General features: G+C 37.7%; 1 protein-coding gene across 1 annotated transcript in view; it reads left to right on the top strand.

The window, feature by feature from the left end:
• Positions 1-13,482, top strand: part of htr1fa (5-hydroxytryptamine (serotonin) receptor 1Fa) — a 31,686-nt gene extending 18,204 nt beyond the window's left edge. The window contains exons 2-3 of the mRNA XM_048193028.1: positions 6,322-6,449; positions 10,458-13,482. Of these exons, the coding sequence (XP_048048985.1) occupies positions 10,460-11,551 (1,092 nt within the window). The 5' untranslated portion in view covers positions 6,322-6,449; positions 10,458-10,459 and the 3' untranslated portion in view covers positions 11,552-13,482. The remainder of the gene's footprint in view (positions 1-6,321; positions 6,450-10,457) is intronic.
• Positions 13,483-14,973: the final 1,491 nt, after the last annotated feature.

Consider the following 14,973-nt stretch of genomic DNA (forward strand, 5'->3'; position numbering starts at 1 on the left):
ATGATCCTTCAGAAATCATTCTAATATGATGATCTGCTGCTCAAGAAACATTTATTTTGTACAGATGATATTTTTTTTTCAGGATTCTTTGATGAATAGAAAGTTCAAAAGAAAGAGCATTTATTTGAAATCTAATCTTTTGTAACATTATAAATGTCTTTACTGTCACTTTTGATCGATTTAATGCATCCTTGCTGAAAAAAAATATTAATTTCTTTTAATTCTTCTCAAAAAAATAAAAATAAAAATTCTTACTGACCCCAAACTTTTGAACGGTAGTTTATAATGCTACAGAAGCTTTGTATTTCAGATAAATGCTGTTCTTTTGAACTTTCTATTCATCAAGGAATCCTGAAAAAAAACTGTTTTTAACATTGATAATAATAAATGTTTCTTGAGCAGCAAATCATCATATTAAAATGATATCTGAAGGATCATGTGACACTGAAGACTGAAGAAATGATCCCGAAAATTCAGCTTTGATCACAGAAATAAATTACATTTTATATTATATTCCAATAGAAAACAGTTATTTTAAATTGTAATAATATTTCACAATATTACTGTTTTTACTGTATTTTTAATTAAATAAATGCAATCTTGGTGAGCAGACAAAACTTCTTTTAAAAATATTAAAAATCTTACCGATCCCAAACTTTTGAACGGTAGTGTACATCTAAAATTTGTTTCTATAAAGTTTCATTATTATATATTATTTTTACTATAGTGATGTACTGTTAAATGTATTATTTATGTTTATTTAATTTTAATGTAATTTTTATTTAAATTAATCAAAATGTTTATTTATTTACTTTGGATTTAAATTGGAATTACTTTTTTATCACATTTTTTATTTTAATCTAAATTATTTATTTAGGACAATTAAAAAAAAAAAAAGTGTGAAGTTTGAATTATCAGAGCAATATCACAGCTGTACATAAAATATTGCAATCCACACAACATAATGGGAGACATATCAGAGTTCAAAAGAGGACAAAATATTAGTGCACGTCTGTGACCAGGTCAGCAAGTCTTTGTGGTGTATCGAGAGCCACAGTATATCCAGGGTAATGTCAGCATATCACGCAGAACGAACCACATCCAACAGGAGCAATTGTCGACGCAAGAGGAAGCTGTCTGAAAGGGATGTCCAGGTACTAACCCGGCTGCAGAATTAAATGCGCACCTTGACTTTCCTGTTTCCACCAAATCTGTTTGTCGGGAGCTCCACAGGGTCAATATTCATGGTTGGGCTGCTCTAGCCAAACCTTTGGTCACTCGTGCCAATGCCTAATGTCGGTTTCATTGGTGCCAACGGTGCAAATCTTGGGCTGTGGACAATGTGAAACATGTATGGTTCTCTGATAAGTCCATCTTGACTGTCTTTCTCACATCCGTGGGAGTTACGGTGTGAAGAAGCCCCAAAGAGGTTTAACACCCGGACTGTTTCTGCCCAGAGTGAAGAACAGAGGTGGATCAGTGATGATTTGGGCTTGGTTTGGATATCATGGCATTCCCTACTGTGCTTAATAGCCGCGTCACTGCCAAGGACTACCGAACCATTCTGGAGGACCATGTGCACCTAATGGTTCAAACATTGAACCCTGAAGGGGGTGCTGTGTATCAGCATGATAATGCACCAGTACACACAGCAACTTGTGAGAGAATGGTTTGATGAACATGAAAGTGAAGTTGAAGTGAAAATATCCCCCACACCTCATCGGCAGACTGAACTGTTGATACAAGGCAGGATGGATCCATGCTTTCATGTTGCTTATGCCAAAATTCTGCCCCTACCACATGAATCTCGCAGCAGAAATCAAGACTCATCAGACCAGCCAACATTTTCCCAATCTTATATTGTTCAATTTTGGTGTGAATTGTAGCCTCAGTTTCCTGTTCTTAGCTGACAGGAGTGTCACCGGTGTGATCTTCTGCTGCTGTAGCCCATCTGCTTCAAGGTTTGATGTGTTGTGAGTTCACTCAGTTCAGAGATGCTCTTCTGCAGAGTGGTTATTTGAGTTACTGTTGCATTTCTATCAGCTCGAACCAGTCTGGCCATTCTCTTCTGACCTCAACAAGGCATTTTCGCCCACAGAACTGCTGCTCACTGAAAAAAATTATTTTTCTGAGCATTCTCTGTAAACCCTAGAGATGATTGTGCATGAAAATCCCAGTAGATCAGCAGTTTCTGAAATACACAGACCAGCCCGTCTGGCACCAACAACCATGCCATGTTAAAAGTCACTTAAAGTGGACCTATTATGCCCCTTTTCACAAAATATAATATAAGTCTCCAGAATTTGTCTGTGAAATTTCACAATTTTCTAAATGCCCCTATTTGGGTGGGAGCAAAAACATGCTATTTACATGTGTGTATCTTTAAATGCAAATGAGCTACTGCTCCCGGTCCCCCTTCCCTCCCCTGCCTTGGATTATTATCCGATTGATCTAAGCCAGTCGCTATAATCCTGAATAAAAACTCCAGTGAGCAACAACATCTGTTTTGTCATCAGTAACACATTACAACAAGTTTCATGTTATTCAAAAACGACAATGCAAATGATAATGTATATACATTTTTCACTTTATCGGAAAGGATGAATGATGAACGACAGTGTTACAAAAACGGTACGTATTTATTCATAGATCCATTTACACAAAACACCGCAAGTTATTATTCGTCAGCTAACTGTTACCCAGTCATAGTAGTGGTCATTAACTTCCATGTCTTGAATGCGGCATGCCCATCAAAAGAGGCTCAAAAAGAGGATAGAAAATGTGAGATACTTATGTGTTCTGGATATGCAGTTGGATAACAAAGAGTTTATCCATCTTTGAGAATCAACTTTTAAAAAAAAAAGGTTTGCAGAACAGTCTGGTGTAAAATGTTTTGCATAGCTATACACGAATTTACCTATTTTCTTGGGCTCATTCCCTTCTTAAAAATTAATCTACTGTGTCCTCAGTGGCTCAGATGCTGGGAGTTTATGGAGATTTTTCATTATTACAGCCAACAACAGAACAGTTATAATGTGTTCGTAGCTGAGATATTACACCACTTGCTGCTCTAGCAAGGATATCAGCATCTCATTTTGAGACACTTTCTAATTTATGGGGATTTTTAAAAAAAGGAGTGGGTGGATTTTTACCATTATAGGGTGGTTGTTTACACACTGTTGGACACACATTATGTTCAAACTAATTTTGCATAATAGGTCCCTTTTAAGTCAACTTTCTTCCCCATTCTGAATCTCAGTTTGAACTTCAGTGGATCATCTTGACCATGGCTGCGTTCCAGTTCGGTTTTTAAATGCCCTTCCCTCGCTAACTTCCCTCGGTCTCGTTGACTCGGATGTACGTCATTGCTTACGTTGCATGAGTGCCCACTTCTGGCGGAACCTTTGCAATGGGCTGAACTGGAACGTCCTAAGCCCTTGATCACTTGGAATCCACAATGGATCCGAGCTGATTTATTATTTATTTTTTCCCCTTACAAATTTGTTTAATACAGCATTCTATATGTATATATGTGTGTTTTAAATGTTTAAAAAAATAATTCATATATCATAGAATTGTTTGTGGTGGGGTAAATTAAACGCGATATGTGGTGACGTCATAATCGTGTTGCATTGTGGGTTATGGAGCTGCCTGAAGTGCACATGTGAAGTAGACTCCTCGGTTAAAATCGAGGGAGCGAGGGTCTGTCCATGTAAACTTCCCTCGTCCACTTCACGAAGTGGAACGCACTTCAAAATGGCGGCAGGGATTCCCCCAAGGGGAAGTGTTTAGGGAAGTTCGCGAGTGCGTGTCTAAAACTGGAGTGGAACGCAGCTCATGTCTACATGCCTAACTGCATTGAGTTTCTGCCATGTGATTGGCTGATTTAGACATTTGCGTTAACGAGCAGTTGAACAGGTGTAACTAATAAAGTGGCTGGTGAATGAATGAATAATTTATCTACCTTTTTCCTAACGAACGAACCTGTTTTAGATTATGGGAGGCACTTCTGGTTTGGTGAAGTTCCACTCAAAAACACTGAAACATATTTCAAATCATAGGGATGCGCTAGTAATTCTTATCCATCAGTTTGACTAAATGAGCTGTTTAATTTTCTTTATGTTATCTTTTTAGACGTCAAGAGAATAACGTAATGCTTGGTATTTTAATGTGACGTGGTACGACAAGAATATCTTTAGCAAGAGTTAATTTCAGTCACTGCGTTCTTTTCCTCCTGATTATTTTCTCTTTTTTTCCCCCTTTGTATTCCGCTTTAACAGTATATGAAAAAAGACAAAATATACTGCGCATTTGTGGTCTGCTCTCCAAACTTTACGATATATCCCATGAATAATTCACTGGAATGCACTAAGAATCTCACGTTTTTTCCCCCCAAATCCTCATGTCTCTTTCTAGGTTTGTTTTTACACGAATACTATAAATGTAATTTCTTTTATCACTTATGTCTGTTAGTAGTGTTTACTGGAATGTTTCTAAAACAGGTAAATTTACACTGTGTGCAGAATTATTAGGCAAGTTGATTTTCTGATCATATTTTTCTTCCAAGCACATTTTACCAATTCCAATCCACATCAATCTTAATAACTACGTTTTGGAAGATCATTTTTAGTCAATCTCTGCAAGACGGACATTTCAGGATAAGAGATGGACATTTCAGGATAAGAGATGGACTAAAAGTGAACTCCCACCCCTTACTGCCAGATTCTGGAAGATAAATTCTTCAAACAGTGGTACAAGAGGATGTGGAGCTGGTCCTTCAGGAGTCACTCTCAAGCTGTCTGTCTATAAGGCCTATAAAAACCCAGTCTTCATGTATTTTATAACACTTCAGCTTGTGATTCTTATCAAGTGCGGGTCATTTTTTAGGATTCTTTAGCTAACCTAAGTCTCTGAGATCCTGACATCTTGCACTTCTGGAGACTCCAGGTAGGTTGCAGTTCTGGGATATGGTGGCGCTGGAGACTAAAGGGTTCCTGATGGTTTCACACTTAATTCTTCACCTTAATTCTTAATTATTTTGCAGTTAACATGTGTCTTTTCTTTTCCACCTGTTTTGTATGACCCCGCTGACCCAATGAGCATTTTGCTGTCCATTGGTCATGCTTTAACTTTGCAATTTCTAGTATTGCATTAGTATTGTGTCCTTCTCATGAGTATTTAATAATTTTTGACTTTTCAGTCTGAGTTAAATCTCTTTTTTGGCTCATTTTGCCAAAGGCATTTTTCATTTCCAGCCTTCATGAACAATTATATATCACTTATAAATGATTAAAAACAATATTAATAGTAGTTATTAAGATTGATGTGGATTGGAATTGGTAAAATGTGCTTGGAAAAAAAATATGATCAGAAAATCAACTTGCCTAAAAATTCTGCACACAGTGTAATATTTATTGTCTGTCACAATGACAGAAAGCACTTTGACTCAATGTTCCAGTTAATGAACATTTTTGATTAAGGCAATGTATATATGTTTCATAATACAGACATATATTACAGTGCACGTCCCTAATATTGCTGGGAAATAAATCAAGCTATTGGGGTTATTCATGGTCTACTGTATAAATTTGTTAATGCTTTTACACTTTTAAATGTCCTTTTAATGTTTGATGGTTGAAGGTTGAGTGGAATAATGTCATCTCATTGTACCCAGTTTTTGAAAATGCTTATTTTTGCGTTACAGTTTAACGGAAGTTACTCCCATAATTCGCACAAAGCGTCATGGTGTGTAAGAAAAAGGTGGATACATTTTATACTATACGACCTACTAGACTGTCATCATTGCGCTGACAGAGAAAGAGCTTGTAGAGTGTTTAAAATCAATTTTTGTTCTATAGCTTTGGCCTTTCTCTCAGAAAGCCTGTCCCCGTGAGTCTCTATGACAACCATATTCTCACAGCCAGTGCTAATACACAGGCAGACACACTGTGAACATGTAATGAAGTATGCTTTAGTAAAATGATTTTATTACTCACTCTCTCTCTTTTATACTATTGTATATATCAGAATGTGCAAAAGACGTCAAACCCAACACAGGTTCAAGGGACACATAAATATCTAATATCTATAATGAAAATGAGCTGGCAGGTCAAATTCTTTTGTCTGGGCTATATGGCTTTTTTCTCTAGCCCAATTTCCTTTTAAAAGAGAGCGTTTCAGATCTGCTTTTAGAGAAAATTATATCCATCTTTTATCAATGGTCTCAGCGGCAGTCACAGCCTATTCCCTCCCCTGCTCTGCAAGGACAATCTGACAAACTTCTATTTGACATCAACTCTTTTTGATCTTCATCCTTTTCAGATGCTTTGTGGCAAATGCTGGCATGTACAACCATGGTCAAGATCTCTGAACACAATGCTGTGATGACGTGCAGCTCCTTTAATGCACATAGACAGAAGCCATCAGATGAATAAGCAGCATTACTACAGGTATGAACGGTGAACAGTGATATTTCAGTAGAGCAAACCGAGTGAATGCGGTAGTATTCCCCACGGTAGGGGGGAATGAACGCAAGAGGCCACAATCAGGAAATGTCCACTAGATTAAATGTTTCTTGTTATATGACTCGCATAGCACTTTAACAGTTCTCAATTCATTTCTGATGACATAAGTGAGTCAGACGTTTGTTAAAATGATTCAAAGTGAGCTGGTGAGTCATTAAAAGTCATTTGTTTGTGATTGCATGCAGAGCGAACACAATGCAAAAGAAAGATGTTGTCTTTTTTCATTTCATGCTATCTACCCCTCAATGCATTTGATTGCAAGCTTACAACTTATAACAAAATATATTTTAAAATAAGGTGTGTGAAGCAGACCTTAGTGTTGCTACATCAATGCATTTCAAACAGTTTGAAACCAACTCTGTACTAGTTCATTTAGTTGCCCCATTAGTTCATAATCATGAGGCAAGTTTTATCTAGACGGTTGTAAAGCTGTAAAGTAATGTGTAGTCGCATAACGAAATCTTCCTTCATTGATCCAATAAGAGGCTTTTGAATCCACTGTTAAAGGGTTAGTTCACCCAAAAATGAAAGTTCTGTCATTAATTACTCACCCTAATGTCGTTCCACACCTGTAAGACCTTCATTCATCTTTAGAACACAAAGATATTTGTGTTGAAATCCGAGAGGTTTTTTTAATCTCCCTTAGAAAGCAATGAAATTACCACATTTAAGGTCAGGAGAAGTAGTTAAGACATCGTTAAAATAGTTAGCGTGACTACAGTGGTTCAACCTTAATGTTATGAAGCGACGAGAATACTTTTTCTGCGAAAAAAACAATTTCTTGTCTACCCTGTCAGTCTCCTACGCAGTTGACGCAGTGCACCACTTCCGAGTTTACGTCCGAACGCCGGCTCAATATTGGCCGACGTAGTTCACGTGAGCAACACGACGCATGCGTGTGATGCTGACGCAGGAGCCGGTCAATACAGAGTCGGCATTCTGACGTAACACCCGGAAGTGCTGCACTGTCTATGCAATGTAAACAGCACAGGGAAGAGAAGAAATTGTTGAATAAAGTTATTTTTGTTTTGTTTTTGCGCACAAAAAGTATTCTCGTCACTTCATAACATTAAGGTTGAACCACTGTAGTCTTGTTGACTATTTTAACAATGACTTTACTACTTTTCTGGACTTTGGATGTGGTAATTTCATTGCTTTCTATGGGAGATAAAAAACCTCTCAGATTTCATCAAAAATACCTTAATTTGTGTTCTGAAGATGAATGAAGGTCTTGCGGGTTTGGAACGACATGAGGGTGAGTAAATAATGACAGAAATTTCATTTTTGGGTGAACTATCCCTTTAACAGAAGTAGCTTTCAAATGCAGTGCATGTCAGTTTATCTTGTTACAGTTTGTTTAAATGTTACTTTGTTAACAGATAAAAATTTACATTTTATATATTACACAAATGATCACATAATCTAAAAAAAACTCTCTAAAACACAAATACAATCTAATAATTTATTATCAACATAAATCAATCATCAAATATGTAAATAAAAAATATTTAAAAATGGTATCTAGTCAGGGAATAAATACTAATACAATCTACTTTTACACAGTGTTATATTATATTAGTAATAAATTAAAGGTGCTAAAGAGGATCTTTTCGTCGACTGAGAAACCAAAGACTGTTAGTGTGTTTTTGAAATGAGCGCATGCGTAAGAACAACCCCCCTCCTTCACAGCTCATTTCGCGGGAACGCCTCCCAAAACTCGTGCACGAGTATTGGAACACGAGTGTTTACCACCGGCATTCGCTGTGTCGTGTTAGTGGATTCATTATGTCGGACTCACCGCAGGTAACTCATAATCTGCAGTTGTTACTCCTGTCTCCTGACAAAAACATTGCATGCGGCGCCTGTGGAGAGTGGAAAGTTACTGGAGCGCACAGCCGCGCTCGTCTCTCACAAGGAACGTCACGGCAGTGATTGACAAGCCAGAGGGCCAATCGTTTACGCGATGATCGTGTAAACGATTGGCTGATGTTTTTAAGGCCCTACCTCGTGCACAGATGATGTATATTAATATTATTCCTTTCAGTGCACCTAATAAATAGTCTTTTATCAGTTAGTAAAGACAGTTTCAAGTAATATTGCAAAAATGTATAAAACAAAACATCCTCTTTAGCACCTTTAATATTATTTTTTTTTAAATACATTTTTATAATTTGCCCAGTGTAAAAACGAGTGTACAGCAAATTTCAACTTCACCTTATATACTACCTTACAAAAGTTTGGGGTCATCAGTTTTTTTTTTGTTTGTTTTTTGTCTTTTGGAAAGAAATTAATAATTTTATTCAGCAAGGATGCCTTAAATCGATCAGAATTGACAGTAAATACATTTACATTGTTACAACAACATTTGCAACAGTGACACTGTTATTGAACTGAATTTTTAATTAACATTGAACTAAATTGAATAATTGAATAATTACACTGTTGTCGACACTATCTGAAATTGAAGTTGTTTCATAAACGAAGCAACATGAACACTTATTTTCCTGTTTATTACTGTTGAAACTGCTTTGAAACAATCTGTATTGTATAAAGTGCTATATAAATGAATATGACTTGACTTGCTACAAAAGATTTCCATTTCAAATAAAGGTTAATTTGAACTTCCTACACATCAGAGAATCCTGAAAAAGATGTATCACTGTTTCCGCAAAAATATTAAGCAACAATTGTTTTCAAAATTAGTAACAATAATAAATGTTTGCAAATCAGCATATTAGAATGATTTCTAAAGGATATTGTGTGTCACTTAAGACTGGAGCAATGATGCTGAAAATGTAGCTTTGATCACACAGGAATAAATTCAAATAGAAAACAGTTATTTTAATTTGTAATAATATTTCACAATATCACTATCTTTACTGTTTTTTAATCAAATAAAAGCAGCTTTGGCATAAGAAACTTCTTTTAAAAACATTAAAAAAAATGAACCTCAAACTTTTTAACAGCTGTGTAAGGGCGTTTTCAGACCTGTAGATCGATTGCTTTGTTCAGAAACAGGGACTTAATTTGCATTTTCTTCTTGGTTCAGTTCGCTTTCACAAGGCAACATTTTAAAGTGTACCAAAATATGTTTATGCAAGTGTGAGTAAAGCTGTCCTCTTATTGGTCAGAGTTTACTTTACGTCATCCATCAAGATAGATTGACAAGTTCGCTCTGCAAGCTTATTGTGGCTTTATTGCTTGTCCGAATAGATGCAAACACTTAAATGAATGAAGCCGTCATTCCTGCTCTGACTGATAAATGATATTTAATTATATTGCAGTTAGAGTGGGAATCAAGGCTTCGTCAGGACAGCATTCATGCAATGCACGAAGTAAAGCAATTACATTTTGTGTAAAGATCAATAGGCGCTCTTTAGTTTTTAACTTCGATAACTATCGTGCTAACTCACAGAATCAGACACTTCAGTTTTTTACATAACACATTTCCCATTATGAATTATGATGCAGCTTGGTTCGTTGGTCCGTTAAGTTGGATTGTTTTCTCGCCTCAACGGTTTTCAGTCAGGCCGAGACCACCTCCTTCAGGTGATCTCGGAGCGATTGTTTTGGTGCGGATCCGTGTTCATATATGCCTAAACTAACCAAATTAAAGGAGAAAACGCACCAGGTTCCAAAACAAATCCTCCAAACGAGCCAGGTGTGAAAAGACTCTAAGTCAAAAGAATTAAAATCTATCAGGTAAAACATAAACTCATTGATGTAATCCAATTTATTCCAGGTTGGAGACCTGAAATATTTAGTTTATACATTGGAAAATGTTTCAGCTAAGTGTAATATTTAGTAGTAAGTTAGCACTCATTTATGCTAGAACTAAGCTAGCATACACACAGCTGGTGCAACCGGCCCCATGTGAACTCATCAGCAGATGTTTTGTTCTGTCTGAGTGATTCTGCCTGTATTCTGTCCTAGGCATGGATACAAACCACACGTATGGATCTAGCCCTGCAGATGGGCCCAGCAAAACCACATGTGGCATGATTCTTCTCTCCCTCACGCTTTCGCTTCTGGCCGTACTGACCACGGCGATGAACTGCTTGGTCATCACGGCCATCATCGTCACACGCAAGCTGCACCATCCCGCAAACTATCTCATCTGCTCTTTAGCCGTGACAGACCTCTTGGTGGCCGTTTTAGTCATGCCTTTCAGCATCGTCTACATAGTAAAGGAGACGTGGGTCATGGGTCAAATCATGTGCAACATCTGGTTAAGCGTGGACATAACCTGCTGCACGTGCTCCATTCTGCACCTGGCAGCCATCGCTGTAGACCGTTACCGCTCCATCACGGACGCCGTGGAGTACTCGAGAAAGAGGACGTCTCTACGGGCCGCCATCATGATCAGCGTGGTGTGGCTCCTCGCTATAGTCGTCTCTCTGCCGCCAATGCTGTGGAGACAACAAGACGAGGAAAATGACTGCATCATTAAGCACGACATCGTCTTTACGATTTACTCCACATTTGGGGCTTTTTACATCCCGCTAACACTCATTCTCATTCTTTACTACAAGATCTACCGAGCAGCAAAGACTCTTTACCAAAGGAGAGGGGCTAGTTGCCTCAAGCCAGAGATGAATGGACAAATGCTTCCCAAATGCAGCGACAGGGAGCCGACGACCCCGGACACCCTGAGCCCTCCGGAGAAATCGGTGTCTGAACCGTCCACCGAAGGCGACAGAGTGCGCATTGCCACGAAAAGCCCAAAGTCTCAGTCTCGCAGACTGCGGTCTGTCAGGCGGCATCGCATCTCGAGTACGCGTGAAAAGAAGGCCGCCACCACTCTCGGACTCATTCTAGGGGCTTTTGTCATCTGCTGGCTGCCGTTCTTCATCCATGAGGTGATTGTCAATGTCTGTACGTCCTGTGCCCGCTCTCTTGAAATGACCAACTTTCTGACTTGGCTGGGATATCTGAACTCTCTCATCAACCCCCTGATTTACACCATCTTTAATGAGGATTTCAAAAGGGCTTTTCAGAAGTTAATCAAGTGCAAGGATTGTTTCTAACACCAATGAAGGATTTACGTCAAGTGAGCTGAAACTATTACACTCAAAAAATACAAAGAACTGAATTAAATTGAGGAATTTTTCTGTGCAATTAAATTTTGTCTTTTAAATTAAATCTGTTTTGTTTGGTGTTGTTGTTGAGACAATGAGGCCCTGTTTCCACCTGCTATTAAGATGCATGTTTTGGTCGATCGGATCACAAGTAGACGTCGCTAAATACAGGTGTAAATGGGGTGCAAAACGTTTCGAGCTTGTCCACTTTCGACCACTTCCAGAGGTAGTCGAAAACGCTTTCGACCGGATTGCTTTCGTAGTGGAAACGCTCAAGTGGTCGAACAGCCGCAAAAGACCACCTACTGACCTGATGTGTAAACATTATGGGAAGCGCGCTAGCCAGATGAGATTTAAACTTTGTCAGCTAAAATCGCAAATTTGGTTTAAAGACAAAAAAATGTACCAAGCACAATGTTCTCTCAGCATTCCTGATTTCTAACATGCACTTGCAGCGTTCGGCGTGGTGTTGCGGCTGTCAGAGCAGAAAGGAAAGCTGATGCTCTCCGTATGTTTTTCCGTCATCTCCATGTTGCTTCAAATGTGAATTGCACGAGCTTATTTTGTCCATTAGATCGAAAGATCTGAAAAAAAAAAACATTCATTTACCCGCCCATAGACCCTCCCCTCGAAGAAATCAGGAGAGAAGTGGTTGAAAGTGGACAAAAGAGATGGATCAAAATACCAGGTGGAAATGGGTGTCTCCCACATCCACTCATATCTGATCAACCAAAACACATCTTAATACCACAGGGAAACAGGGCCTCATATTAAGTCTCCAACAACAACAACAAAAAAATAGTTTGAATGAATTTGTTCTAGTCTTGTCATACAAGTCATTTTGTTACTAGATACAATGAAAATTAACATGCCTGGGGTGCATTTCTCAAAATCATTGTTAGCCAACCCTGGTTGCAAGTTCTGTCATTACCAACAAAGTTGAATGATTTGGCTTTTCCCGAAACCATAGTTCCAACAAACATTCGCAGACAGCATTGCAAACTTAAGTGGTTAGAACTAGAGCTCTCAAGCTGTGGTTAGAAGCCACCTTTCCACTGTCGGGCCAAACCGTTCTTGTGTGCTGATCCGGCCCAGACGTTATAGATACGGTTTCATTTCCCACTGTGGGGCTGATAACAGAGCTCTTTGGAATGTAATATAAATGTGTCAGTCGTTGCCTTGGTAAAGCAAAAGTTTACAAACAGTATGTGATCTAAATAGCAACCGCATTATGGAGGATAGTCAGATATTTCTTTTAAGTTTTATTAAACGTGTGTCTACTTCATTCAAATAGCGAGCTTGGCCAGCTACAGAGAACTTGGCAGCCAGGCAACGGACAAGTGGCCAATCCTGAGTGGCGACATCACTACATGGTTAGCCAGCCATGCTAAGAACTCTGGGCCAAGAATGGTTTGCCAAAACCAAGCTCAAATGTGGAAATATAACCAGTCCTTAACAATTCAGTTTCTTAGAACCGCTTAAAAATGAATGGCTTTAATTCTGTCGTTTGTGTTTGTGTATAACTATAATATAACATTAATTCCGATCATGAATCGATTAATCAGCAGAAGTTATTACTCCACCAGCTGCACGTTACGTCATAAAGACAGTCCTATATTGCTGAACCAATGTGGTTCAAACGACAGATGTGAGAATATGTTACTATGGTTTCAGGAAACAGTCGTGACTAGTTGGTTAGTTTCTCCAATGATGCATCATACTATGGTGGTTATGGTGAGCACATTCATTGTCTGAAGAAGTAAAGGGTTAGTTCATCCAAAACTGAAATTGTCATTATTTACTCACCATCATATCACATCCGTAAGACCTTTGTTCATCTTCAAAACACAAATGAAAGGTGCCCTAGAATTAAATATTTATATTGGCATAGTTGAATAACAAGAGTTCAGTACATGGAAAAGACATACACTGAGTTTCAAACTCCATGGTTTCCTCCTTATATAAATCTCATTTGTTTAAAAGAACTCAGAAGAACAGGAGATTGCAAAATAAAAAACACAGACTGTTACGTAACAGTCGGGGTGTACGCCCCCAATATTTGCATATGCCAGCCCATGATCAAGCCATTAGACAAGGGCAGAACGTCTGGATGTGCACAGCTGAATCATCAGACTAGGTAAGCAAGCAAGAACAACAGCGAAAAATGGCAGATGGAGCGATAATAACTGACATGATCCATGATAACATGATATATTTAGTGATATTTGTAAATTGTCTTTCTAAATGTTTCGTTAGCATGTTGTTAATGTACTGTTAAATGTGGTTAAAGTTACCATCGTTTATTACTGTATTCACGGAGACAAGAGCCGTCGCTATTTTCATTTTTAAACACTTGTAGTCTGTATAATTCATAAACACAACTTCATTCTTTATAAATCTCTCCAACAGTGTGTAATGTTAGCTTTAGCCACGCAGCATAGCCTCAAACTCATTCAAAATCAGAAGTAAACAATATAACAGTATACAATACTCACATAATCCGATGCATGCAAGCAGCATGCATGACGAACACTTTGTAAAAATCCATTTTGAGGGTTATATTAGCTGTGTAAACTGCGTTTATGCTGTTCAAGGCAAGCGCGAGCTCCGGGGGAGGGGGAGCACGAGAATTAAAAGGTGCCGCAACCTATATATCGGTGCATATTTAATGATGTCCCAAAATTAAAAGTTAAAAAAATTAATTAAAAAAAAAATCTATGGGGTATTTTGAGCTGAAACTTCACAGACACATTCAGGGGACACCTTAGATTTATATTACTTCTTTTAAAAAGAAGTTATAGGGCACATTTAAGATTTTTGATGAAATCCAAGAGGTTTCCTATCTCCCATAGAAAGCAACGAAATTATGACATTTAAGGTCCAGAAAGATACTAAAGACATCATTAAAATAGTCAACAAGACTACAGTGGTTCAACCTTAATGTTATGAAGTGACGAGAATACTTTTTGTGCACAAAAACAAAACAAAAATAACGACTTTATTCAACATTTTCTTCTCTACCCTGTCATTCTCCTACGCAGTTTAGGTTGAAGACACATTGCACAGCTTCCAGGTTCTACGTCAGAACGCCGGCTCATTATTGTGTGAACTAACCCTTTAATACAGTATAACAAATATTACTGTGTTATATTAATGCATTATAATGTTTCATTTTCATTTTTTTTTTTTTTTTATATTTTTACATTTTTCATCTTATCAAACATTGGCTATTGATCAATATCAGTAACAATATCTTTTATGTATTTTGATTTTATCTTGAGTTTTTTTTTTTTTCCTAGCATAAAACAAGGAATAAAATATTCATATTTTATTTAATAGAGTACTAAAGAACATGAACAGAGAGATTACAG

The sequence above is a fragment of the Megalobrama amblycephala genome, linkage group LG6 (assembly GCF_018812025.1).
Source record: "Megalobrama amblycephala isolate DHTTF-2021 linkage group LG6, ASM1881202v1, whole genome shotgun sequence".
Classification (NCBI taxonomy): domain Eukaryota; kingdom Metazoa; phylum Chordata; class Actinopteri; order Cypriniformes; family Xenocyprididae; genus Megalobrama; species Megalobrama amblycephala.